This window comes from Streptopelia decaocto, assembly GCF_964273445.1.
Source record: "Streptopelia decaocto genome assembly, chromosome: 1".
Taxonomy (NCBI): domain Eukaryota; kingdom Metazoa; phylum Chordata; class Aves; order Columbiformes; family Columbidae; genus Streptopelia; species Streptopelia decaocto.
Genome location: NC_138663.1, coordinates 40,656,139 through 40,682,192, shown reverse-complemented (window position 1 = coordinate 40,682,192; position 26,054 = coordinate 40,656,139). Strand labels below are relative to the sequence as shown.

The following is a 26,054-nucleotide window of genomic DNA, read 5'->3' as shown; positions in this document are numbered from 1 at the left end:
GACCATGGCATGCTCCTGACTGGGAGTGTTTGGAGCCCCTTTGAAATCCCACAGGGCATCTAGGCTGCAGCACTCTCATTGCTGTATGGCATGTGGATTGCTGAAGCAGTGGCAGACCGAGAGGGTTGTCTCCTTTTGTTGGCTGCAGGGTAACCTTTTAGTGGCTGGTTTCGTTACACAAGTGCATTGGCATCCTTGAGCAGGAGGGTGATTCACTGGGAAAATGGTAGGAGTATTTTCTTCTGATGTCTAGAGAAAGGTGACTCATGAACCTCAATCGGAGCTTTGCAAAGATGGGCCTCAACCTTACTTCACACATGATGCAGTGAGGGCAACGTTGTAGAAGAGTAATTCTGGATTAGCAAAGAGCTGAAATGGAGTAAAAATGGCAACTTCCAGCTGGATGCAGAGACCACTACATTGAGTACTGCAGGACAAGTCATAAGAGGTCAGTAGTATGGTAAAAGCAAATGCAAATACACTGAAGGCAGGAACAATTTTAGTGTGACAAAGAAATGAAGAAGGTCAGGTGGTGGCTGGTGGATCTGCTATGGAGCAACAAAAAAATTCAGGTGACTTTGGGCTACAAGTTGTTATTCAGAGCTTGGGTAAGTCATGTTCTCCTGGTGTGGTCCTCACAACAGGAACTTTATGGGGGACAAACCTTCCTTCACCCCTGCTGACTGGAAGTCCTATTGAATGTAAATATCAAGGACCTTCCTCTAAATTTGAATCTTGACAACTAACCCAATCAAGATGTTACCTTGTCCTCTTGCTAATGAAGTGTTATTACTGTACCTGTCTTTGATGTACAAATGCGCTTTTGAAATGTCTGTTCTAGATGGATTGTCTCAGAGAAGCTTGAGATCTTGCCAATAAATAAATGTATTTGCAGAATGTGTTTCGACTCTTTTTGTTAAGCAGGTGGGTAACAAACTTTGGCATCTTTGTTGTTACACACATTAATTTACTAAACCCAGGATTTTTTTAATGTACAAACATTTCAGTGGCCACCAGGAATACAAGTTGCTATTAGGTGTAAAGAAACTAAATGTGAAAGATTACAGGACTGGGATTAGCAGTTTATTTTGGAATTTCCTCCTGAAGTTCAGCAGTTGAAACTGTCAGATGGTGAGCATAATTTGTGTAGAACAAAGGAATTCAGAAAGACAACATTCTTATTTGTGAACTATAAAGTAAATAACAAGGAGGTGAGCTCTAAATCAGTTAGTAGTAATGGTAATTCTGTTATTGAAACTTTTAGTTTTCTAAATGTTCTAACTTTGGAGTAAGTTTGTGTTTTGCATTTCAGAAAGAAAAGTTTCATAGCAGAGAATCAGAGCAGTCACCTGACAACCAGTGCAGTGTTTAACAAAATTAATTTTTAAAGTAGGCTGAAGGTACAAGTTATTAGGAAGTCATCAGAATTAAATAGGAAAATATGGTGTTACATCAAGAACGAAGTGGCTGAGCTGCTGCCAAGTGCACTGACTCTCGTGAGAGAAACTTCACGCTGAACGCAGTCACTAGTGTCTAGCTCTCATCTGGAAAAGAAAAGCAACAAGTGCTACCTGTGCTTTCGTATTTCAGATTTTTAAAAATGGATCTAAAAAGATGGTTTATTGCTAACAGTTTATTTGTAAAATTGAACACAACTGTTATAAAAGGAGATCTGCTCTAGCTTTTTGTGTGTTACCCCACAATAAGGAAAAGTGCTTGAGAAAACCAGATTTTTAGAAGCCATTTCGTAATCTGTGATATTTTTTTCTTTAGACTCTTGGGTGAAAACTTTTCAAACCAGAAGAAATAAAAATCAAAACTGGAATGAATTACTACTCTTTCTTGAAAAAAAAAACAAAACAGGAGACCACAAAAATGTGCAATTAGAACAGATGTTAGACATTTATCAAGTGCCTGGGAAAAAAAATAAACACCAATGCACCAAAATTTGTGTTTGACAGCTATTTAGTCTATGTAAAACTAAAGGTGGCTAAGGAACATTTAGAAACATTAAGTGAGGCTGTTGAACAAGAAACGTGGTAGGAGATTAATAATGGTAAATGCAAGTAATTTAAAATGCAAAGCATTTCAGCTTCTCTGATGTCCCTGGGCCTTGATGAAGTGTGAAAGGAAAACTCCATGGCATTCCAGAAGCCCAGTCAAAACCTGTTCAGTTATCTAACAGGCAAAGCACGCACACACATGTACTTAAGAATGGGCTTTTTAATACGCATGTGATTATAGTGCTTGCTTGTGGAATAGGCCAGTCTTTCCATGGTCTTATACTTAAACCCAATCTTGCCTCGTTTGTGTGATCAAACGTGGTGCTATTTAATCCATTCAAACTGTCAGCGCATGCAGTCTCATTTGTTAGTCTCTAGTTGCTCGGATCCATAATGTGCTGGGAGTATGATCCAGTTTATCAGCTTCTTCTGAAGGATAAGTTTTGCAACAGGTTCAGAAAGCCCTTTTGAAAGTTGTAATTAAATCTGTCTTAACATGTTTTCAGTCTCTAATTGAATCTAAGCAAAAAATGGAGACGTGCCTTTTTTTTTTTTCTTGTAAATTAATGTTAGAACAAGGAGAGTTGTAGGGTAAAATTGGTTTAAGTTCAGAGTTCATCCTTTATTTGCTAAGGAAAGACAGTGCAGAGGCAGTAAATTTGACCTTTGGAGTCACTAAACGTGTCCTCATTCTTTGTCATCAATCAGAAACAAAGCTGTGTGCCAGCCAAAGAAAATCTGTCAAGGTTAAAGTTTCTCAAGATCTCTTGCCTCCTTGTGCAGGAATCTACAGAATGTAAATTATGCAAATAGTAGATTACTAAGATGCAGTTAATGTATAGAGAATGTGTTCATGTTTGTAGTTGCTTAAATTGGTTCAGTTTTTCCAGGCTTTCTAGAAGAACTGAGGAATTTGAGGATAAGGAGGCAGCTTGGGGCTCCTGTCCTTCAGTAAGCTCTGCTTGTACGTATTATGAGTTTGCCTGGAGACAGTTGAATTTGCAGTGTTTCTGTGAAGACCTAGGGCCACGTGTTTATGAAACCTTCTACATTTTTTTCCCTACAGAACACACTGGCAATCTTGTTTCACTTCATCTGTAGCATTTCCAATGCTTTTCTTAGACAGCTTCACTAGGTTTGTTTGTTCCAACAATAAACAATATTTTGCAATATTCCAATTGTTGTGTTACCTGTTAATATTCTGTTTTGCAATATATACAGGGCATAGTGTTGTATTAATAATGTTGCTAAATAGACTAGTAATAGTATAGAATGATTTGGGTGCGCATTTATGATCTAAATCCAACCTGCAATACAAACTGACTCTTGGTGAAATGTTCCCTCTGCACAAGAAGGACAGGGTCACAGAGAACAGCAGGAATATATCCAAGTCTGTGTCCTGCTTGAGGCATTTCTTCCAAAAGTACATGTAGCTGAATATGCAAAGTCACTTTACGTACTTGTTCCGTGGTTTTGTAAAACCTAAGCTGCTCCTGGCTGCTTTAGTGACAGGAGAGAGAGCCAGTGAAGAGTCTACACTTGAATTCAAAATTAAGGTTTGAGTCTTTTCCATGTAGAAGCGTGTCACAGGTGATTTACTGAGAGAAGTTGTCATCGTGGGGTTAACTAAAAGGGTGAGGTACGTCCACTTGGTGCAGAGGAAAAACCTGACATAAAAAACTCAATCTGTTTTAGCGCCCAGGGTTTCCACCAACACATTTTCCTCCCAGCTCCCTCTCTTGCAGTGAGGTGCTAAAATTCCCCCACCTAATGCTTTCCCGCACTGTCCCTCCACCCCTTCTCGTGGGTGTTCACAGGTGGCCTCCATGATCACGCTGGTTCCACTCTCATCAAATCATAGAATCATTTGGTTGGAAGAGACCCTCAAGATTGAGTCCGACCATTAACTTAACACTTACACTAAACCATGTCCTCATCTGTGGCAGAATGCAAACCCCCCCTCTCTCCCCCTCCCTCCTTCATCATGGAAGGAGTAGACACATCTCCCTCTCTCTCTGCTACTTGAGGCTAACAGCTTCTTTTGTTCGGCCTCAGGAGCCACCTGGCCAGGGCCTTAAGAGAAAGGAGAAGGGAGTGCCCAGGTGCCAGGGAGCCGCTGGGCACCTGCGGCCAGTGTGGGAGATGTTTGGAAGCTTCAGGGGCACCCCACAGCCAGTGTGGGGGTGCAGAGAAGCTTCTGGAATGTCTACAGTCAGATCTGGTCGGGCTATAAAACAGGATTCTTGTTGAGACTCTGCCCTTTGTCGCAGATCTCTTGGAGCACGAGTGAGATGCTGCCGCTGAGAGCCCCCCCGGGATGGAGACTCCGCTTGCCTTGCTGCCACGGGTGTGAGTAAAATGACCCCTCGCAGGATTGCGATTGTATCGACTTTCTGTGCACATTTGCACGCGTACTTTCCGTGCTCAGTACGAGCACATGTATAAATTAATCCTCGCAGAATCATGAGTGTATTTTCCTCCCGTGCTTCCACATAAGCACGTGTAACTTTCCATGCACATTTGCACACGTATTTTCCATGCTTAATATGAGCACGTGTAAATTAATCCTCACATAATCATGGGTGTATTTTCCTCCCGTGCTTCCACATAAGCACGTGTAATATCCCATGCACATTTGCACGTGTATTTCTCCTCACAGGATTGCGAGTGTATTATAAATTTACCCTCGCAGAATCGCGACTGTACACTTTCCGTACTCAATACGAGTACGTGTATCCCTTTAAAACAATCCCACACCGTGTTCAGGCAAGTGTGGACTCTTCCCGGACTCAGGGGTGGCGCCGGCATTGATTTTGGTGATGCCACGTGTATGCACACTATGGACCTCCTGAATTATTAGTTGCTGCCCCTTAATAATTTTCCTCAACTGATATCCGAACCTGTATTCAAGTCACTTTTGGAGTGCTAAAACCCTGTTTCTCACCAGTATAATAGAAGTTGTTTTGGACCCTGTGGTCCCTTAAACTAACCTTGGGGTGCCTCCGTGACATCAGCTATACATCATTTAAATACCTCCAGGGATGGTGACTCCACCACTTCCCTGGGCAGCCTGGTCCAATGCCTGACAACCCTTTCTGGGAAGAAATTTTTCCTAATATCCAATCTAAACCTCCCCTGGAACAACTTGAGGCCATTTCCTCTCATCCTATCACTTACTAATTGGGAGACCAACACCCTCCATGCTACAACCTCCTTTCAGGTAGTTGTAGGCAGCAATAAGGTCTCCCCTCAGCCTCCTTTTCTCCAGGCTAAACAGCCCCAGTTCCCTCAGCTGCTCCCCATCAGACTTGTTCTCCAGACCCCTCACCAGCTTCGTTGCCCTCCTCTGCACTCTCCCCAGCACCTCAATATCCTTCTTGTAGTGAGAGGCCCAAAACCGAACACAGTCTTTGAGGTGCAGTCTCACCAGCGCCAAGTACAGGGAGGCAATTGCTGCCCCAGTCCTGCTGGCCACACTATTTCTGATACCAGCCAGGATGCTGTTGGCCTTTTTGGCCACCTGGGCACACTGCTGGGCTCATGTTCAGCCGGCTGTCGATCAGCACCCCCAGGTCCTTTCCCACCCGGCAGCTCTCACGGAGCGCTCCAGCCTCGAACCACCTTTCGGCCGCTCCCGCTCAGCGTAGCGCCGAGCACCATCCCCCACCCGCGGCTTGAGGCGCCTCAACGCGCATGCGCCGGACCTGCCGGAGGGCGGGGCTGTGGCGGCGGGGGGGCGGTGCGAGTCGGCACGTGACAGGAGGGCGGGAGCCATGGCGCGAGCCGGGGCGGCTGTTGGCAGCGCGGATCTCGGCGGTGCCGCGGAGCAGTCGTGCCGGCCGGCGGCGGAGCCCGCGAAAGCCGCCGCCATGGCTTCCATCGCCTCCTACGAGAGCCTGGTGCACGCCGTGTCCGGGGCTGTGGTGAGTGAGCGGGTCGGGCGCTCGCACCGTGGGGCCGTTGCGGGCGGCGCCGGGTGGGGGGAAGGAGGGGTCTGCTTGGCGTCAGCCGTTGGCAGTGACGGGGCGGAGGGGTCTGGCGGGGGCGCGTGCCCCGGTGAGCGGGCGGGCGGGCGGAGCAGCCGTGCCAGCCTCGAGGGGGGCGCTGAGGAGGTCGCGGGCCGACTTGGGCCTTTGTTCGACTGAGGGGCCGCGCCTGAGGGGGCGGCTGCGGTGGGGGGCGGAGGCGGGGAGCCCAGGGCAGTGCGGCCTGACAGGCCTGCGGGGCTGCGGCGTGACCCGTGCGCGGTCGTGCCCAAGCCCTTCATGATCCCAAGAAGAGGGTTGGGGATGAGGACTCCATCCCTGAAACATTCAGTGTCAGGCTGGACGGGGCTCTGAGCAACCTGATCTAGTTGAAGATGCCCCTGCTCATTGCAGGGGGTTGGACTGCATGACCTTTCAAGGTCCCTTCCAGCCCAAACTATTCTGTGATTATCTGGCTCCCTGACACGGAGTCTCAGCTCCGTCACCCATCCTGTGCAAGCATGCTTGCAAACCCCGAGTTTTGCTCTTTGCTGGTTTTGGATGTGGGATTTCATAAATCTTGAGGCTGGCTCTCCTCCTGAGCAGCTGGAGCTTTCTCTGAGCCCAATTGCTACTGCAGGTGTGCTCCCTTAGAAAGCGAGCCCATCAGCATCTGAAGTCGTGCATCAAATTAACTATGAACACGTAAGCCTCTCAAAAGTTAGAGAGTCAACACTTCACCTGTGGAAATTAAGATTTGTACTAAGCATCTGCATTCTGTGATTGTCTCATGAATACTTGGAACTTAGGAAGCATGAGGCAAGGCATAGGTGTTGATCAAAACATGAAGCAAGCACAGTGCCCCTAGGGAAAGTTTTTCTAGGTTATTGAATTAAATTTTTCCTATGACGCTGGTAAATAAAAAAGCAGTGTTAAGTGTCTCTAGATTTCATAGTGTGCACAGCCGTTGAAACAATGAGTGCTAGCTCTGTAAATAGCAGATCAGTCTTGTACTTCCAACAGATTAAGAATTCCAGCACATTGTAGCATGTTGGACCAGATGTATTGATGGATTTCAAGCAAGCAGATGCATCTTTACTCCTGGGTTGCTCCAGGTTGGCAAGAACACCTAAATATGTATTTTAGCAGTTGCTGATGTACTGTTCTGGCAAAACTTCCTGTTCTAATATGAGTCCTTAAAATAACTCACAATGTGTTGTAGAGGATGAAAGTCACTAAATGTTACTGAACAATAAAGAGTGATTCTAAATTGGCTTCCCATAGAAATAAAAAGAAAGACTTGAAATGTTGTGTTATCTTTATCACAAACATGGGATTATTGTCAGTTCTCTAAAGTGTCTCAAGTCTGCTTGTTTTAGCTTCAAAGGCAACAAAGATTTTGTTCCCACTTCCAAAAAATGGAACTCTGTCAAATGTTCTCTTTATAGAAATACTACTTGCTCTCCTTTTGCTGGTGTACAGAAGTTGGTAATATTGTCTAGCCCTCACTGGCAGCCTCTCACTCAAGGATACAGATCACTATAATCGGGCTATGCTCTTGAACAAAGCTTGTGATCTGAACCGAATTTATAATCTAGCCATAAACTTAATATACATGATAAAATGATATCTTAAGTCTGCTGGCGGTGTTAATTAAGTTAATAAAAGTTCCCTATTGTATTTGAAGATGCTTATATCTCTGTTGCAGTGATGTTGTTGTGAAGGAAGACAACTTTTTTGAGTAATTGGACTTGTGTACCCTTGTAACTTCCACTTGCTTTCTCCAATATTCATACACAATTTAAAACTCTGGAGCAAGAATTTTTTGGAAAATGAGGTGGCTTTTTTTTTCCTCCCCCCTTCTCCCATGCTGCAAACCTTATTGTTTGGTTTTGGTTTTTGAATGTGAGTGTTGGGTTTTTGTTTGTTTGTTTTTGTTATAGTAAAGATGTGCTCATCAATTCCGAGATTTCTATTTGCTGCTATAACATATAAATTCTGGCAAAATCTTTGACATGGGTACTAACTGTTCTGATATTGTCTCACCATTTGTTTAAATTATTATAAAGCACACTGGTGTGCAGATGTGATGTAAGAATTTGAAAAAAGAAAAAGCAACCCACAGAACTGTGCTGAGGTTATGAGTCAGAAGAACATGTCTGATCACAACATGATAATTTTTAGTTCTGTTCTAGTATGGTGAAAGGTCATGTATTTTCTAGACTACCTAGTCACACGTGAGACAAATGAATAGTTTTCTGAGCAACTGAAAAATAAGTACTTGATTTCCTGTGATCTTTAATTGAATTATATATGTATTCTTTAACTGTATGTATAGCTTTCAAGTAACCTGCCTGGTATGAAAGCTGTAGGAACGTGAATTTTATAGGAGTACCATGGCAGCAGGTAAGCTGCTTTAACTCTGAAAGTTGGCTGACAAGGGTATTTTGTTTTTTTTTTTATTTTAAAATTTTTATTATTATTTTTTAGAAAACCAAACTTTAGGCTGTGGTGCTGCACCCCTCTTCTTGGGAGCAGTCACCTCAGGCCATTTGTTGTGGCCACTTACTGCCACCTCTTGGCTACTGTACAGTTCTTTACTTGGTGCTGTGGCTGAAGTAGTAACCCAGTGGAAAAAGTTTTTCTTTCAGCCAGTTTAGTTTCCTTGTCTGCATCATTGTGTAGGTGCCCAAAAAGTTATGCCACCAGAACGGAGGAGACAGGGATGCAAATACTGTTGACCAAGAGCTGGGATTGTTCAAGCCAGTTCTACTTGTCCTAGTGAAGGTATGAAGGTATTCAGTGAAGGTATGACTTGACTTGGCAAACTGCCAGGATTCTGCACTGACGGGGAGGTGGTGGGACAACAGACAGTAAAACCTCACCCTTCCAACAGTACAGGGTCATACATTTCAGTTTGTGTTCCTGCAATCAGTAATAGGGGTTACTTTCCCTGCTGGTCTCAAGTGTGATTCAGTAAGGAGTCTGAGCCCATCTTGAGAATTCTGTTGCTGGGGGAAGGACTGGTCCTGCTCGTCCCTCTCCTTTCCCTTCCAGCCATGAGATCCTGTCTCTTACATGTGATTCTTCTGGCAGTCTCCTCGCCATGTAGTGGAGTTGATCCATTTATAAACCTGGCAGGAAAATAACTCTGCTCTTTTTGAGTTTATTTTCCTCTATTTAGCAAAAGGAGGGGAGAGGGTACAAATTATCTTTTATTGGCAGTAATCTGTTAGATTGGCTGAGCTATCTTGTGACATTCTGTTGAGCTGTAGCTTCATATATGTTTCAAGACAGTTTTAAGCAGCCTGTAAGGCCCACTGCATGGGAATGGTTGGAAGATGCACCAGGGAAGGTTAGTCGGGGCATTAAGAAGGTTGATCACCCAAGAAGGTGATCAAACATTGGAATAGACTTCCTAGAGAGGTGGTTGATGTCCAAGCCTGTCAGTGTCTAAGAGCCATTTGGGTAATACCTTTAGTAATATGCGTTAACTTTTGGTCAGCCCTGTAGTGGTCAGACAGTTGAACCAGATGATCATAGTAAGTCCAACTTAAATATTCTATTTTGTACTTGGTATCCATCCAGTTGTCCTGTGTGCCACTTCCCTGACTATTTCCCCATTTCTGTTTTCTGATTTTGAGTTGAAATGTTTGTGTTGCTGTATGGTGGATTGTGTTGAGAGTTGGATTCAGGATAAATCTCACTTTGGGAGGATGGAACCAGGATAAGTTGAGATGGGAACGCTGGAACTTGTGATGACTGTGTGGTCTTGTGGCTATTCAGCACATAGATTTGTGTGTGTAACTGTTTTGAGGTTGCCTTCAGGGTTGCTGTAATGAAGCTCATTAGGAGGTGTATTTTGGCTCCTTCTGGCACTTTTTTGTGCTGGCATTAGCCTTGTAACTGAAATTTATTTTTTGTAAATTTTCAGTCAGATGGGTTCTTTAATCCTGTTTGCTGTTCAGCTGTGTGCACAATAGGTAATGAGGATGAGCAGACATAGGACAAGTACGTGGGAGAGCAGAACCAACCATTTTGGCTAGAGCCCAAAATAAATGGGTTATAATAACCAGGTAGTTATGGCCAAGTGTTTCCTTTCATCTCCTACCTGGTGTTATGAAAACTGGAGAAACCTAGAGTCTTGCTAAGACTTCAGCCAAGCATTGTCTTAGTGAGGAAACACCACATGAAAAATAATCTTCTGTTGCTGGTTGTAGAGATAGGTCCAAGCAGCCTGCTGAGGAGCTGGAGCGTTTCCAGAGGCAAAACTCGCTTAAATAGGTGTCATAACATAGCACTAGAGAAGTTCAAGTCAGACTGTGCAGTGTGCTTTAAACACAGTGCTTGTGTGACTTGCCACATCCTAGACCTTCCCACCATTAAAACAGTTTGCATGGCTACTAACAGAAGACTGCCACAGCTTTAGCAGCCACTTAATGCGTTTAATACTACTGTAGAGTGTTAACAGATTTACACCAACCCAGGGTCTTCTTCAGTTAGATATCTTTTCCAGAAGCTGTGTAATATTAATGTTAAGAGTACTGAAGAATGAAGAAGCTGAATGGTGGTTGAAAGGGAATGGTGGCCAGTATGGAAGATAAAGGCATTTGCAAATAGTGGCTGTTGGCTTTTCTGTTTAGAGGCTTTAATGCTTGTATTGCACAAGCAGTGAAGAGAGCTTGGGATTCACAAGATCTGAATCTTGTTACATCTAGGTCACGATTTAATTCATTGTATGTAATTCATGCCACAGGGGGTGTCTTGGTAGGTAGGTATCTTTACTGCCTAAATTGGAATTAAGTACAATGCTAGATTAAGTGCTGAAAAACTTGTACTGTCAGGTTTTTTTACAAACTAAAGTTTGGGTTTTTTTTAAGTCAAAACAATGTTATTGTAACACAAAGGTTGCTTGTGTCAAAGTTGTCTGTCTTTTTTTAAAAAGCAAAAATGAAAACAAAACAAGTTTGGTACTGAGACTAATGTGAAGTAGAGAAAGTGAAATAGGTTTGTCTCCTGATGCCCACTTTGTCAGCTCTCACACTTGAAAACTTTATCTGTGGGCAAAAAGTTTCTAATGGTTTCATTTCAGCTTGATCTAATAAAAGAGGAAAAGACCTCGCTTGTAAGCATGGGACCAAAAAAGGCTTCAAATGGGCACTATTATATATGGAATTTATCCCTTTTATTAAAACTCACTGAGTAGACTGGTTTGGGGGTAGAAGGGCTGCAGTGAGTCTGGCAGTCATCTATACAAGCAACTGATACACTATATAGCCAGTTTATTTTGTTTTTCAGGGCAGTATGACTGCAATGACTGTATTTTTTCCTTTGGATACAGCTAGGCTTAGACTTCAGGGTAAGTGTAAAACTCTAGTTTCCTTATACAACGGTGTTTCTGTTCATCTCTGCTTGGGTGGTTGCAGGGGGACCTATCTTGCATGACCAGGAATCTTACTTGCATAACACTAACACTATTTAAGCACTAACACCACTTCTCCAGATGAAGGTAATTCTCTCTTTTGAAAGTACTGGGCAACCTTTTAATTAGCTGTAAAAGGCTGTGTGATGTGTGGCCAGACGTGGATTTAAAATGGTTATCTAAGACCAAAAATAAAAATAAAGATGTGAGATTACACAGTATTACATTTGTATGTTTTTGCTTTTGGCTGCTGAGAACAGGGGCAGTGTCATGATAAACTAGTCTAGAATTATTCCTTAGAATGGGTTAAAGGGAAAAGTCATGGTGAGAACTGGGAGTAGGAATGTCCAATATTTACAAAAATGCAATCTGAGTATAAGGTTGTTCTAATGCTCTGTCTCCCGATCGAAAGTCTCAAAATCACCAAGCATTTTAGTACAGTGGCTAAAGCGTTTTTAGGAACTAGAGGGAGATCATCAGCCAGGTTGTCAGAAATATGTGGTTGAGAAATTAGCACCATATCACTGTTGAGCAGCTTTTGAAGCTGGGCGAGACAGTGTTTTGGTAAGGCTTTGCTGTTTGTAGATTAACTGTAAGAGATTGCTCTGCTAGTGGTGCTGGATCTGGAGTCCAAGGTGCAATTCTGAAGGCAGTCGGGCAGGCCCTGCTCGAGTCTCTTACCTGAGGTGAACCTAAGCTCAGTTCATGGCACAATTATTGCGTTAGGAATTGGTAACTGCAGATACTCTGGTGCCCAACAGAACGTGCTAGTCTGGGGAAAAAAATTTTTTTAAAAAAGGAGGTAGCCTTACCTAGCAAATGAAAATAAGGAGATACTCTCTGGAATTGCTACAGACAGGGAATGTCTGTCCTTTATGAGGAAGAACAAACATGCTCTTCTGGGGTATGTTCAGAATAGGTAGGATGAAGAGTTGAAAAATGAGTGCTAAAACTCAGAATAATCTAAAACTTTGATTCCTTTGTTTTCCAGTTGATGAGAAGCGGAAGTCTAAGACAACACCGGCAGTCCTATTGGAAATAATCAAAGAAGAAGGCCTGTGAGTAGATACTAATTTTCCTCGTCTTCCTGTAGGCAAGATCTACAACTAATTTGAATTTGCTGTTAAAGTGGAATAGTTATCCCATGTGGACAGGTTTTTACTTTGAATTAAAATGTCTTCATAGAAGTGTGATATGATTTACACAATCCTATGTGCTCATCTTGAGCTAATCCAAATTAACTTTCTTATGCAATCAAGCTGTTCACTCGTGTAACTGTGCCTCCACTAGGGAGTAGCTGTGTGTCTTCAGGAAATGCAAGTTTGTACACAATGTACCTTCATGTACCTGATAAACCAGCTTTGTCTGCCTGGATTCTTGGGTGTGTCCATTTCTCATAACGAAGATGAAACTCTTGGGAAGCTGGGACACTTTCAACAGGAGAATTGAGACATGTTTCCCAGTTGGGTTTTTTCTTCTCCTAAGGATGTGGAAGTAAACAAGAAGTGACTCTTTATGCTGATGAGATTGAAGCTCTGTCTACAAGCAGTCAAATTTCACCAATGCTGCGCTTTATTTGCCACACAGTCTGAGCTGAGCTGGCTTGGAAAAACAGTTGTATGCGTGTCCTTGTTACAAGTATTTTCCTAAGTGAATCTGTGGAACTCTTCTGTAGACTAGAGCTTCCAGGACATTAAAGCTGACAAAAGTTTAGCTTGGCTAATAATGTTTTGCCACCTTTGAACTTGAGCAGTTGACAGTTGTATGCAAGAGTACTTCTCAGGCAGTTGGTGATCTCTGTTTTTCATATTCTGGCATTACATTTGTCACATGAGGGTGGCAAGTAAACTTCATTTGGAAAAAAAAAAAACCAAACAAACAAACTAAAAAAGAAAAATTAAGAGGTTAACTGAAATTAAAAGCCTGAAAAAGTGGTCAACTTACTTTTTCTGTGAAACAAACAAAAGAAATCAGTAATTCAGTTTTTCATCTGTGATTACTTTAGTTAAATTTTAATAGGTAATGTCTCTTTTTCTCACCCAGCTGATTTGCTGTAGACTTTACTGCAAGGCATTTATTAGAAATTGCTCGCACCTGCATATCTCATATCTCTTTGGAAAACTCTCCTTAGTAAAGAATATTAATTTCAGTAACCGTTCTTCCATCTTTAAATTCTATGCAAGAATCCAGACTTCTTTTTTTTTCTTCTTCCTGGCTCTAGTTTTTTTGTTGTTGTTTGTTTGTTTGGGTTTTTTGTTGTTTTGTTTTAGTTTTTGTTTGGTTTTGGGATTTTTTTTTTTTATTGAAGGAGTAGTTGTCTTAATTTTTTTTCCAGCTATGTTAAGCATTGCTTTGTTTCCTTGGAGATGTGAGAATCTACTGGGGTGTTATTTTGTTGTATTGAACTGACAAGTCAATTTATCAATGGAGAGGCAAATTCTCCTCATGCCTTGGTATGTTTTAGTATATGGTTTGAACTGACTATATCAGTCTATATGCTAACATACATACTTCAAAGACCTGTTAATCCCCTGGATGTTTGTAGCTCATTGCTGGCTGTTGGTAGAAAGCAAATACTTTTGAAGTCAGCCCCAAGCTTCTCACTGTAAATGTATTCTGCCTTTACAGCTCCTTTAATGGAATTATCCCTAATTATTATCATTTATAAGTGGCTAATTTTTTATAGTACAGTCAGGAGTTTAGTATAGTTTGTTACCATTAATGATAAAGACATATTTAGTTAACATTGTATGTAGTTCACAGTATTGTATCTCTGGGGCCCTCCACCAACATGTGAAATCAGACAGATCTTAGGAACAGTTTGCTTGATCCCTTACCACGACCTTTTCCTCTCCTTTAGGTTGGCACCGTATCGAGGATGGTTCCCTGTTATCTCCAGCCTTTGCTGCTCCAATTTTGTTTATTTTTATACGTTTAATAGTCTTAAAGCTCTCTGGGTCAAAGGTCAGCATTCAACCACTGGAAAAGACCTGGTTCTTGGGGTCATTGCAGGTAATACTTAAGTCTCAATTTCATCAAAAATGTATTTTATTTTATCTAATGTTTTTCTTTGTGAAGTCCACCCAAGATCACACCAAATGCTTATGTCTCTCACTGTGTGCAGACCTGCTGTGTTGCACAGCTTTGGTTGGTTGCTCTTCTGTGTCCTCCTTCACCTCATAAATAGGTGCATAAACTGTTCCTGTTGTGAATTCTGGCCCACAGCACAGTGCTGTTGCAGTCTAGTGTTTTATTTGGCTGGTGTCCTGTTTACCATGGCATCATCTTTTTTTGAATGTTGAAGACAAGTGACAGGGAGAGGTGATACTTTTTTCAGAGGGAAAGATATATGCCAATTCTGAAATATTTTGTTAGGACAAGTAAGAGCTTTTAGTGCCAGTTTTCAGACTTCTTTATGGGTCATGATCTGAAAGTAACAGTAAGTCCCTATATGTGTGCAAGTACAGTGGGAACTTTATATTCTTTTCATCCCTTGCTCTCATATGGGTGCTACAGTGGCTTCTTTGAAGAAATAATGACATTAGTGGCTTTTCTAGGAAATCCTAGGTGAAAAATTACTCCTGTGTGCAAGTATTGGCCTGTACTCGTTCTGCAGGAACAATTGCTCATGCAACCACACTGAAACAAACTGATATTTAAAAAAAAAAAAAAAAAAATATAATCACACACAAAAAAGGCTTTTGATTACTGGGGAGGTGGTGGTGGTTGTTTACTTTTTGCTAGTTTCTTGTACTTTCATTGTGAATTTCTTTCCTCATTTACCAGTTGCTGAATACTTGGGGGAAAAAGGGTAAAGAAATTTTTAACTCTGCTTTTTCACTGAGGGAAACTTTATTATAATTAGATTCTGAAACAAAGGCTACAGGAATTAGGGTAATAGCTTGTTAGTTAAATGACTTCTTCAATGTCTGTGGTTTCTATCCTTATTATGGAATAATACCTGGCATAAATTGAAAAACTCCGCTTGATGTGTTTACTAATTTTCCCTCCCCATCTCTCATTTCTACTACTGGTAGCAAATACAGGTTGGAAAAATATATTTTTTTTACAATTGCCTTCCCACTCTGGAAAATAAAGTTTTATCTCCTTTAACTGAGTCTGGGTGAGAAATTACAAGTATATTGTGTTCTCACCTGTTGCTCCATAATGTAATCACCTTGACTTTGGTTAAGAGAGGTTAGTGTGGCTTACCTTATCTAGTGCTTGATTTTGTTAAAACTTTTTTCAAGCTGAATATAGGCTTTATGAAGGTTGCTGAAATATTATGTTTATATTCTGCTTTCCTGAACCCTCTTAAAAGAGAAGAAAAAGAACAAACAGGCACGATGTAGGTAGTAAAGCTTCAGCTTTTTCAGATTTACTGTTCTTCATAGTGACATATGGTGTCCAACTCAATAAAACGGAATAATTCAGTCTGTCAGCCAGACAAAGCAAACCAGTGTAGAAGCAATTGGTAATTCCTGTGATGCAGAAGTATTAATAAGAAAGATCAGAAGCTTGTTTTTACATAGTTACTTCAAAGTAACTGCCTCGGCCCTTAACAGGAAAGACCTGTACTAGGTGATTGCAGAAGTCATGCCACTTTTAATCCTTCTCCCTGTTATTTTAGAACTGTACTTTGCAATACCTCTTTGTTGCAGCCTTATGTGTGTTTGTCCAATTCTTCTCCCCCATTCTACTTCCTGATATGCAGCTTTCAGACTTTACTTTTGGGATTTGTTACTGTGTGTAATTTCCCAACACTTCTAAGCCTTATTTAAAATATTTGCAGAATCCTGTGTTTCCCCTTTAAGTGTATTTACTGAATCTAGAAACCAGATATTCTTTTGGCAGTGTAGGAGCTCTCTTCTGGTAATGAAGCTGCATGCATTTATCTGTTTTGATCTCTCCTCATAAAATAATCCTTCTAACTTTATCACTGTTTCTGAAAGTAGGCGGGCAGCAAGTCATGGTGTGAACTAGGGCATGAAAAGTAGAATATCTTGTGCTCCAGTGTGGTGTAGTATGCAGCAAAGTAACAATTTCATTTAAGAGTCCTTCAAACATGTTCATATTTGATGTGGTTGGGGGAGGGAGGGGGGGCGTGGTGGTTGTTGTTGGTTTTTTTGGTGGTGTTGTTGGTTTTTTTTTTAGTTTGGGGAAAGAGCAGCAGAAATGTCTTCCCAATGGCATAAAATTGGCTGCTCTGTTTGGGGGATACTGAAGTAGTTTATTACAAATTACCAGTTTACTTTTACCATGGGCTGTTTCTTCTTCCCAGTAGTTTCAGTAGTGTGTGAACTGGGGCTAAGGGAGATAAGAAACTATTGAAATCTTCTGGTTCTGGCTGACTTTCTTTGTGGTGTGTTTTGCACTAGGTGTAGTGAATGTCCTTTTGACCACTCCTCTTTGGGTTGTGAACACACGTCTGAAGCTGCAGGGAGCAAAATTTAGAAATGAAGACATTGTACCAACCAATTATAAAGGCATAATAGGTAAGCACCTGTTATTGTCTTCAACCAAAGAGAAGTTTGTTAAAATAAATATATCAAGGACTCTGAAGTTTGAGGACTTTTCACATAAACAATTACACACTGGAATATCTGTGCTTCCCTGTCACTTTGCAGTCATTGAGTTTTACAGGAAACTGGACTTGGCCATTTCTAATGGTAATTAAGAGTTTGTAGTGTGCTCGCCTGTAAGGAAAATACCCTTTGCAAAGGCAAGTATCTTGTCATATAAATTCTGGAGTAGTAGTGAAATCAGTGAGGTGGTAGCTGGGAGTCTGAGTCTGGACAGAGAATCTGCAAATTGAACTTCACTCACCTTAATCTCTTAATCGGCCACATGTTCAGGTTGTCTTCCTTTTAAAAATAAATAATAAATATTGTTTTTCTGTAAATGGTTTAGAAGACCTTAATGTTGATGCTGCGTTTGTACCAAAAAAGTGGCTATGTAGATTACCTTAATGGTAGTGTGAGCAAAAACCTCTTTTGTCACTATTTTCCAGTAAATTCCTGATTAGAATGGAAGAAAAGTAACATAGAAAACTGCAGTGGACTTTTTACACCTGGACTATTAGTCTTTAAGTGTAATTTTTCTCATCTTCTACAGTCAGAATTTTGTACTCAAAATTTTAAGGAATTTTTTTTTTCTACCTTTCCCCTCAGATGCCTTTCATCAGATAATAAGAGATGAAGGAGTCTTAGCTTTATGGAATGGGACTTTCCCCTCCTTGCTGCTCGTCTTCAATCCTGCCATACAGTTCATGTTTTATGAAGGCTTTAAACGGAAGCTTTTGAAAAAGCAGCTGCAAGTGAGTATGTTTTGAGGCCAGGTGATGGGACATTCTCTGTTGTAAGACAGGTTCTTTGACATGTGTTACATGAGCAAATTCAGAAATGTAGGTTTGGTTTTGGTTCTTGTACTTTTTAGGCTTTTTTTGAGTTAGTATGTCGTCTAAAAAAGATCCATGATTGTGAAGTGAGACGTGACTCTTTCATGTCCCCGGGAAGATATTCCTGGGATTAATTCCTCTTCCTGTAAAAATTAAACTGCATCTCTTGTCCACATTTGTGTGTAGCTGTTCACAGGTCTTGATTTAAAGTAGAGATTTCAATTCTATTCTATCTGTTTTATAAGTATGTACGTACAAACTGTTTTGAAGTTGCCTCTTAACCCTTTCTTCAGTAAATAAAGTATATTGAGACTTTCAAGTATCACAGATTTGTTCTGGACTTTGTCATTTTGATAACACTTTTTTTCTTGAAGCCCTCATTTTTTTCAATATCCTTTTCCCAAGGATCAACAGTAGAACTGAACACAGTATTGCAATGGAACCTACCCGATTCTCTAGAGAGACATAGAATCATTTTTCTGTCCCTGCTTTATAGTCCCCTTCTTTATTCTTTTTCTTTTTTCTCTATATCAGATAGAGCACGTCACCTGAACTCATGATCCTAGCAAGTTGAAAAGCATTTGTGTTACATTTTAGGATGTCATAACAGACTATATGTTTAAGCTGCAGTGCTTTGCTGTTAATTTGTGACTTTAGAATGCATTTGGCTCGATCTATCCACTTACATTATGGATAATACATTTTTTGACTGACAAGCTGAGCTTGCCTCTGCATTGTTAGTTGCCTGTTGGATAATTGCTATAGTGATTTAAAATAAACACAAAAATAAATCAGTTCTACCTTAAATTAGGGCATGTTTTGTCCATGATCAGTGGAGAGGTAAAATACTTTTTTCCCTTAGCAATGGTCTTTCTGTAGACATTTTTATTTTGGACAACATAGCAACGTATTTGGTGTATCATGGAACGTTATAGTCTTTTGATGGGCTTCCAGCAGGTGTTCTTAACTAATAGGAGCTGAGATTTTTAGCCAATGTAATCAAGACTAAAATTCTGACTGATAGTGTAGTGATTATGTCTTGGGATTAGAGAGTAACGTTCAAGAAGTCTTTCATTGTCACTTCTTCACAAGTACTGTGTGACTTGTTAGTTTAAAAGTTGCAAAAACTGAAACGGTCATGCATTGATGGTATGTTCAAGTGCCACTTCCCTTATATTTTGTCTGCTCTTGGTGCTTTACTTTGGTCTAGCTGTATAGCTTTATCTCCACTATGTTTTAGTAACCAAGTTATAGTGAGCAAGTGAGAAATGCAAAAGTTGGTGAACAAGCAGAAGTTACAGTTAAACCTTAGTTGTGGGAAAGTTTTTTGAGCTATAACTAACTCCTTAAACTTAGAAGACCAGAGACTTAATGAAATCTTTATGGCAAAGATACTTAGGTAACCCGGTAGCGAGTAACAGTACAGAATGACCAGACACATACAGGTAACTGGCTGGTTTGGTACTATGCAGAAGTAATATGTTCTTTATCTGTTGAACAGCTGACGTCTTTGGATGCTTTTGTCATTGGTGCAATAGCCAAAGCAGTTGCCACCACCCTCACGTATCCTCTGCAGACAGTGCAGTCAATTCTGCGGGTAAGTAATAATTTAATTTCTGGGTAACTGCTTCTGACTTATTCTGTATAATGCAAGCCCTGTTCACATGGCTTGTTTTTCTTCGTGTTAATGGACTTGCCATTTTGGGAGCTTCTTTTGCACAGTGCAGGTCACCGCTAAGGATGCCTCTCTTCTTTGATCCAGTACTGGCAGATTTTGATAGAACTTGGTATTACTGGTGCACATATGTTTCAAGTAGCTGGTAGGATTGACAACATAATGCATTAGCACAGTGTCTCACAGAAGCTGATGGACAATACTGCCTTAAGGCACTACAAAAATGTAGATTTACTTCTTTGAACGTAAATAGATGATGTGTCAAGTGGGAAGTTAAAATTAAATCCTCTAAATCCAGTTTGTTTCCAGATGACCTAGGGTAACCCAAAAAAAGGTCTATTCTTAGGTTTTGTTTTATTCAGATGATGGCCTGACCTTGTCAGTAGCCCGAATGTGATTCATTGGGGAAGCTGAGCTCCCTCATAAATAATACATTTAACCACTTGCCTGGCCTTGTACACTAATTGTAGAGGTAATAGAAACACTTGAGTTTATTCTCACTTGCATTTTGTATGTATGCTGGGTAATGCTGCTGCCTTCAGTATGTACCAATATTGTTGTAATATTGCAACAAGACAAGGTTAGGGTGGGGGAAGAGACCTTGCCACATAAGCAAGCATATTGTAGTTTAATTTCTGTGCTCTTTAATTTGTTTTTTAAAGTTGTTTCTTGATGACTTTTATAACAGTTAAATATTAATAAATGTTTCCACATGAAATAAAAGTCTATTTTCCAAAGTAAGGAGAACTCCTAACTTGCATGTATGGTAAAGCCATTAGATATGTTCTAGAGCTTCTATAAATTTATAGAATTAGTTGAGCTATTGAACATGAGCCTTCCATGCTAAGGATATTGCTTTTCGGACTTGTCTAATAGGGCATTTTTCTAGTTAATTTTTCATCTGGAAAAAGTGATTTTTGTGCGATTTTGTAATTATTTTACTTTTTCTTCTCTCTAATTAAAGTGGGCTAAATGTATCTTGATTTTTGATAGTTTGTAAAAACATCGTTTCAATGGTATACTTCAAACTATCTATCAGGACTTGAAAATATTTACTGTGTGGTTGTTACTACCCTGAGAAGACACTAGGTAAAACTTCTGTGCCTGCACAGCTTTCTGCTTCACTCTGATGATGCACAAAATGGCATCTATACTGTAGATGTGTCAACCACATTGTAGTTTTCTTAGCAGTCATCTTTTCTGAAGTTTTCATAATTTCTGATGATCAGCTGAGCTACTGCTTTTATCCTGTTTTAACAGCCTAGATGCATCTCAGTTAAACTTAGTAACACAGACTTTTATTACTGATGTGACAGATACAGAAAAACATTTAGGCAAATTGAGCTTTGTTTGGATAAGTTGCAACATCAGTCTGGTTTTAATTTGTGATGTGTTTTCTGTGGGTGTGAAGGAGAACTGGAAGGAAAGATGGAGTGCTCGATTTTAGCTTTGGCATTGCACAACAGCACTGTTTTCATGGGGCTACATCAATAGAACAACTTCAACCCTCACTCCACGGCTGCTATAGAAATAGTTATGATCTTGTGACTATTACTTCATGTTTTGTCTGTCTCCTTTTGGCTTTTTGAACAAAATTCTTCTGTCTCTTGGTGACAGTGTCATTCTTTATTAAAAAAAAAAAGGGCAGCTCTGGTAAGTTGTGCTGCCAACTGGATGTACTAACCAGCTGCTGCTGCTCTGCTGAAATCAGCTAGTTCACTGCTGACTGGCCTGGGCAGGGATGAGCTGCCTCTCTGGAGCACAGCTGACCAGCAGTGTCCTGGTGGCGGTGGGATTCTTCTGACAGTGGCCCACTGCAAAATAAAGTGGCCTATATGCTACTTCTCCATGCTGCTCCATCCTCTCCCTGTGGTGATGTGTACAATGACTGTATCTAGTTCTGCAGGTACCAGGGGTGACTTCTTTCTCTTTGCTCTATGAAAGAAATAATAGCCAGAAACCCTGAACACTTCTGGTGAGAACAGCAGAAACATGCATCTGTGATACCCGTGCTGTCCAGCTGAAACTACTTCATAATGTGTTTTCTAACCTAAATCTAGCATTTTTATATTTGAGGAGGTTTTTGTCACTGACACTGCGATGTTAAAAAAAGTTATGAATAAAGGTTTAGTATTTTCAGAAATCACATTCTGCATGAGGTATACTTTGTATAGTTGTAGTTTTTGCAAACAATTTTAGCAGATTTACACGCAAGCTAATATAAGCTTGATATAATTCATAAAAACTTAAAAATCATAGTTAAGTTCTATCATCAAAGTAGAAGTTCAAGATTTTTTCACCCTTAGAAACTTAATGTTGTTTTAGAGTTATTGGTATTCTTTGTGATTAAGTCTCTATACCTTTTTTTCAACTTCTTGGCAAAGTGCTCTTTTTGCCTCCATACAGTTAACAGATATCCTATGTAACAGACAGTGGTAAGCAACTTCCAGCCTTGCCATTTGGTATGTCTATCTCCTTTTCAGTCTTTAGAAATGCATGATACTGGTGTTACTCATTAAGCAGTGAAACTGCTTCTTTAGCCCATATGGCAGTAAACAGTGAGTAAATTGAATTTGCCTCTGAAGAAATAGTAGTACTGTTAATGTTCTTAGTGATCCTGGGTGGAAAAGTTCACTTTAAAACTCAAGCCTCTTTAAGTGTATAGAATGTTGTCCCTTTGGGAAATCTTCTGCAGTAATCGATGAAGTATTGATGTCCTAGGGAGAAATTATTTTTTTCCCCTGGTGAAACTTTACTTGCAGTACAAGAATAGTCTGATAGTAGTGAAGAGAGGAGAAGGAAGCACATAATCCCAATGTAGTTTAGAAACACTGAGTAATCTGGGTGGAAATGGACACAGTAACTTGGAACCTAATTAGCAGTTTTTTGGGAGTACATCAGAGTCTTCGACAGTAATCCTTAACTTTGATTTATCAGTATTAGATGAGTTAGTTGCTGATGAGAAGATTGTGGATTGTGAGCACATTTTTGCCTAATAAAGACAGATTTCCAAAAGCATCCTGTTGCTGCTGTTTCCATCTGAGTTCTTAAGACACACAGCCAAGGGACATTTTATTGTAATTTCTGAACTGCCTAAATGTGCTTGCATACTCCACCTACTGTCAGTGGTAATTATGTACACCTAAGAAACAACAGTTGCCTGAGCAAGTTGTGGGAGAAACTAATTTACAGACAGTTGCTCAAGTTCACCTTTCTTAGAACAGATGCATAACACAGGATTCAAAAGCTATTGGGATTTGTTGTTATAAATACCAGTTTGGCAACCCTTGTATATTAGTAATTCATAGTTACAACTTGCTGCCAGTGCTATTGAGCTATATCAGATAAGAGTATCAATGAATGCTAGAAAAAGAACTGCTGAAATTGCTAGTTTAACTCTGAGACATCCAATTACAGCAGCAGCTATTGTGCCTACTGAAAACCAGGTTGAGGATAAGCAAACACAGTGAGTAAAAGAGAAATATAATTTAGGCTGGGTAGGGGGATCAAACAATTTTGGATTCTTCCTCAGAATTTCACATGTAAATGTTTTATTCCAAGACCATTGCTGGGCAGATAAATTTTTATTTCAGCTATGCAATTTCCATGTAATAATTGTTTGCTGATGTGTGAGGCTTTGAATCTCTGTTGAATGAAAGCTGAGCAAGCCAGAAGGAACTTGCTTTGAATGTTGTATCTATCCTAAGACTGTGCAAATTATGCTTTTGAGATCTTGAAAACTGTTTTCTCCAGAATAATTGAAAGAGACCAAATATGAGCAAGTGTAACACTTTCTTAGAATCCATTTTAAAACCAGAACAAATTATTGTAGCACACAGTGTTTTAATGCTTGCTGTATAAAGTTCAGTAGTGTGAGCTTTGGCCTCAGTTCTTCACTGTTGGCCACTATAAACTGGAAAGTCTTAAAAGAGGTTTAAGATAGGCTCTCCAGATTGAACATGTCTGAGTTCTCTGTCTAGCACCATGGGGAAATAGTACAACAAAATGCTCTTTCTGTTTTTCAGTTTGGACGCCACAGGTTGAACCCAGAGAACCGAACACTAGGCAGTCTTAGAAATGTCCTTTACCTTCTTCAACAGAGAGTGAGGTGAGCTTTCTATGTTTTTTCTAACATGATACAGAAGAGTTGGACATTACTAATATCTTGAAAATATTGTCAAATCTGAGTTTTGTTTCTTTTGCCCCCTGAAACTTGCCAATTGAGTCAACCTGTTTTTTTTAATATATTGCAGAATAAGTACACAAAACCAAATTCTTCTAAATATCTGTACAGTAAGTGGTATCAAGGATATCTGTGGATACCAATTAATTCACCTCTCATCTTGAAAAGAAGCAAGTTTTTGGCACAAAAAACTTTCTGTAGAATTTTTATCTTTAAAATATTAAACATAGCATGCACTCAAGAGATCAAGAATTAATTTAATATTCTTACAGTTGTCATTAACTTGTGATATTCTTCTTTGTAGTGTACTGGTTTACTTAAAGAAGGTTATTCATACTTGTTTTCTTGTGTTTTGTTTTGTAGGCGTTTTGGATTAACGGGACTCTACAAAGGCCTTGAAGCAAAGCTTCTGCAGACAGTCCTTACTGCTGCTCTTATGTTCCTCGTGTATGAGAAACTGACTGCTGCGACCTTCAGTGTCATGGGGTTAAAGCACTCACGCAAACTTTGAAAAAGGAACCTATGCCAAAGATTATGGGGTCTAGAAAACACAATCCATTTCTGAGGTCAGACTGGGGATCAAAGGGTCCTCACTTTCGCTATTTCTTCTTAGCCACCTCCATCTCCATTATTTGGAGAAATTTGAAATACACTTTATAATGACCTGTAGCCCTGAATTCAGGGGTAGCCCATTCACTACTCTTCTGTGGACTCACGGTGGCGCGAAACAAAACAGACACCTTATTTAAGCACTTGACATGAAATTTTAACTACGATATGATTTAGTTGGCATTCTTGGCAAGAATCATCTCTTACTATGCTTTCTTGTTTTCCCTCAAATCATCCTCAACTATTCTTCTATGTTTTCCTTCTGTTGGCAGCTGGTGGGGCTGGTTTCATGTTATTTCCTTTGTTTGTCACTTCATATTTGGTTAATTAAAATAATTCATAAAGAACAAGATTTTGGACATCCTTTTCTTTTAATTTCAAGTATACTTGCGGTGCAGAATGATGGGATACTGTCCCAAATATCTGGTGGTGAGATTTCTGAATGGCTAGCATGTGTGCTTCCAGTGAGTAGGCATGCTGTCTTCTTGAATCCACCTGGTTTGAGTTTTGAATATTTTGAATGCAGATACTGGCTAGGTAGGAGGAACATAACCTTTTGCTTTTTCAAGCCAAGTACCTTAAGCTGCTTCAAGAAAATGGGCTTGCTACACAGAAATATGTGACATTCTGTAATCCGGTTCCTTGTGAGAGTATGTGAATTCAAGCCTTGTTCTCATGCAGGCAGGGAGCACTATTATATGCCTCAGAAGTGATCTGCCCTCTTGAAAATGAGCTTTAATTATTTTTCCACTGATCTTCCCAGACACTTTCCTGACCATAAAGGTCATAACTGCTGTCCCAGCTAATGTAAGTATATATGTTCTTTTTGCATAGTTTTGTTCAATAGTCCTAGACCATAAAATCCAAATAAATCCTGCTGTGTTTATCATCAAGATTGCAGTAGGACTGTTCTGAAGAACAGTTTTATATTTGAAGTGTTGAGAAATACCACAGTAGTTTAGCACCAAGAATGTATGAGAGAAGAATTAAATGCTGCAGGAAATACATTACTGAATTGCTAAATGGCACCCTCTTTTTGTTTGTTTCAATTGAGTCAATTCTAAGTACAAAATTAGAATGCAATTCTGCAGATAATGCTGTCTTTTGAACAAGAATAAAGACCTTCACACTGACTGCATCTTTTAAGAGTATTGGGGGTATCTATATACAAGAAAAATGCTCTGCATTTGTTGCTTGATGCTTTTCAGTCCAAATGGGTTTTATGTAGGACGAAAAAAATGAAAAAGCCCAATAAGCTGTAATTATGCTTTGATAGATGACATGAAATTTAATTAAAGACTCAGAGCTCACCAGAGGAAAAGAAACAATCATGATTCTGAGGATTTCAGTGAAAATATCCTGCTGACTGAAATTAGCTAACCTATAGAAAGATAGTCTGGTGTCTTCTTGGTGTTTTTAATAAGAAACTTGGAATGAGCAGTGTGGCTCTTGCTAAGATGTCGCAGTTTGAAACGCCTCCTGTCAGAGTCGTTGTGGGAAGCTGAGAGGCTCTTGGCCTTACGCAAATGAAAAGTGGTTCTCGTGTCACTTTGGCTGAAATCTGTGCAGTTGCTAGAAGCTTTAGTTCAGTGTGCCTTTGATTTTTATGGTCTGTGGCATCAAGGGGCAATTCCTGCAAATACAGAAAGATTTTTCTGGTTGCTTTACCTATAAAAATAAAGTAAATGCTTGTTTGCTATCTAGCTGAAAAATACTTGCCTACCAGCCAGTGGTTTGAAAGGAATAAGAAGGTATCCCAATTCTGAAAAAAATCCAAATACAGAACAACCACACAGAGAA

The 26,054-nt window shown here is 40.1% G+C and overlaps 1 protein-coding gene across 1 annotated transcript; it reads left to right on the top strand.

Moving 5' to 3' along the window:
• The first annotated feature begins 5,750 nt into the window (after positions 1–5,750).
• Positions 5,751–25,387, top strand: SLC25A17 (solute carrier family 25 member 17). Its single transcript, XM_082074664.1, has 9 exons — positions 5,751–5,926; positions 11,267–11,327; positions 12,382–12,448; positions 14,251–14,402; positions 16,769–16,885; positions 17,561–17,706; positions 19,289–19,384; positions 23,488–23,570; positions 24,009–25,387. The coding sequence occupies exons 1-9, from the start codon at positions 5,777–5,779 to the stop codon at positions 24,154–24,156; spliced, it is 1,020 nt and encodes a 339-aa protein (XP_081930790.1). The 5' UTR covers positions 5,751–5,776; the 3' UTR covers positions 24,157–25,387.
• The last annotated feature ends 667 nt before the right edge of the window (positions 25,388–26,054 follow it).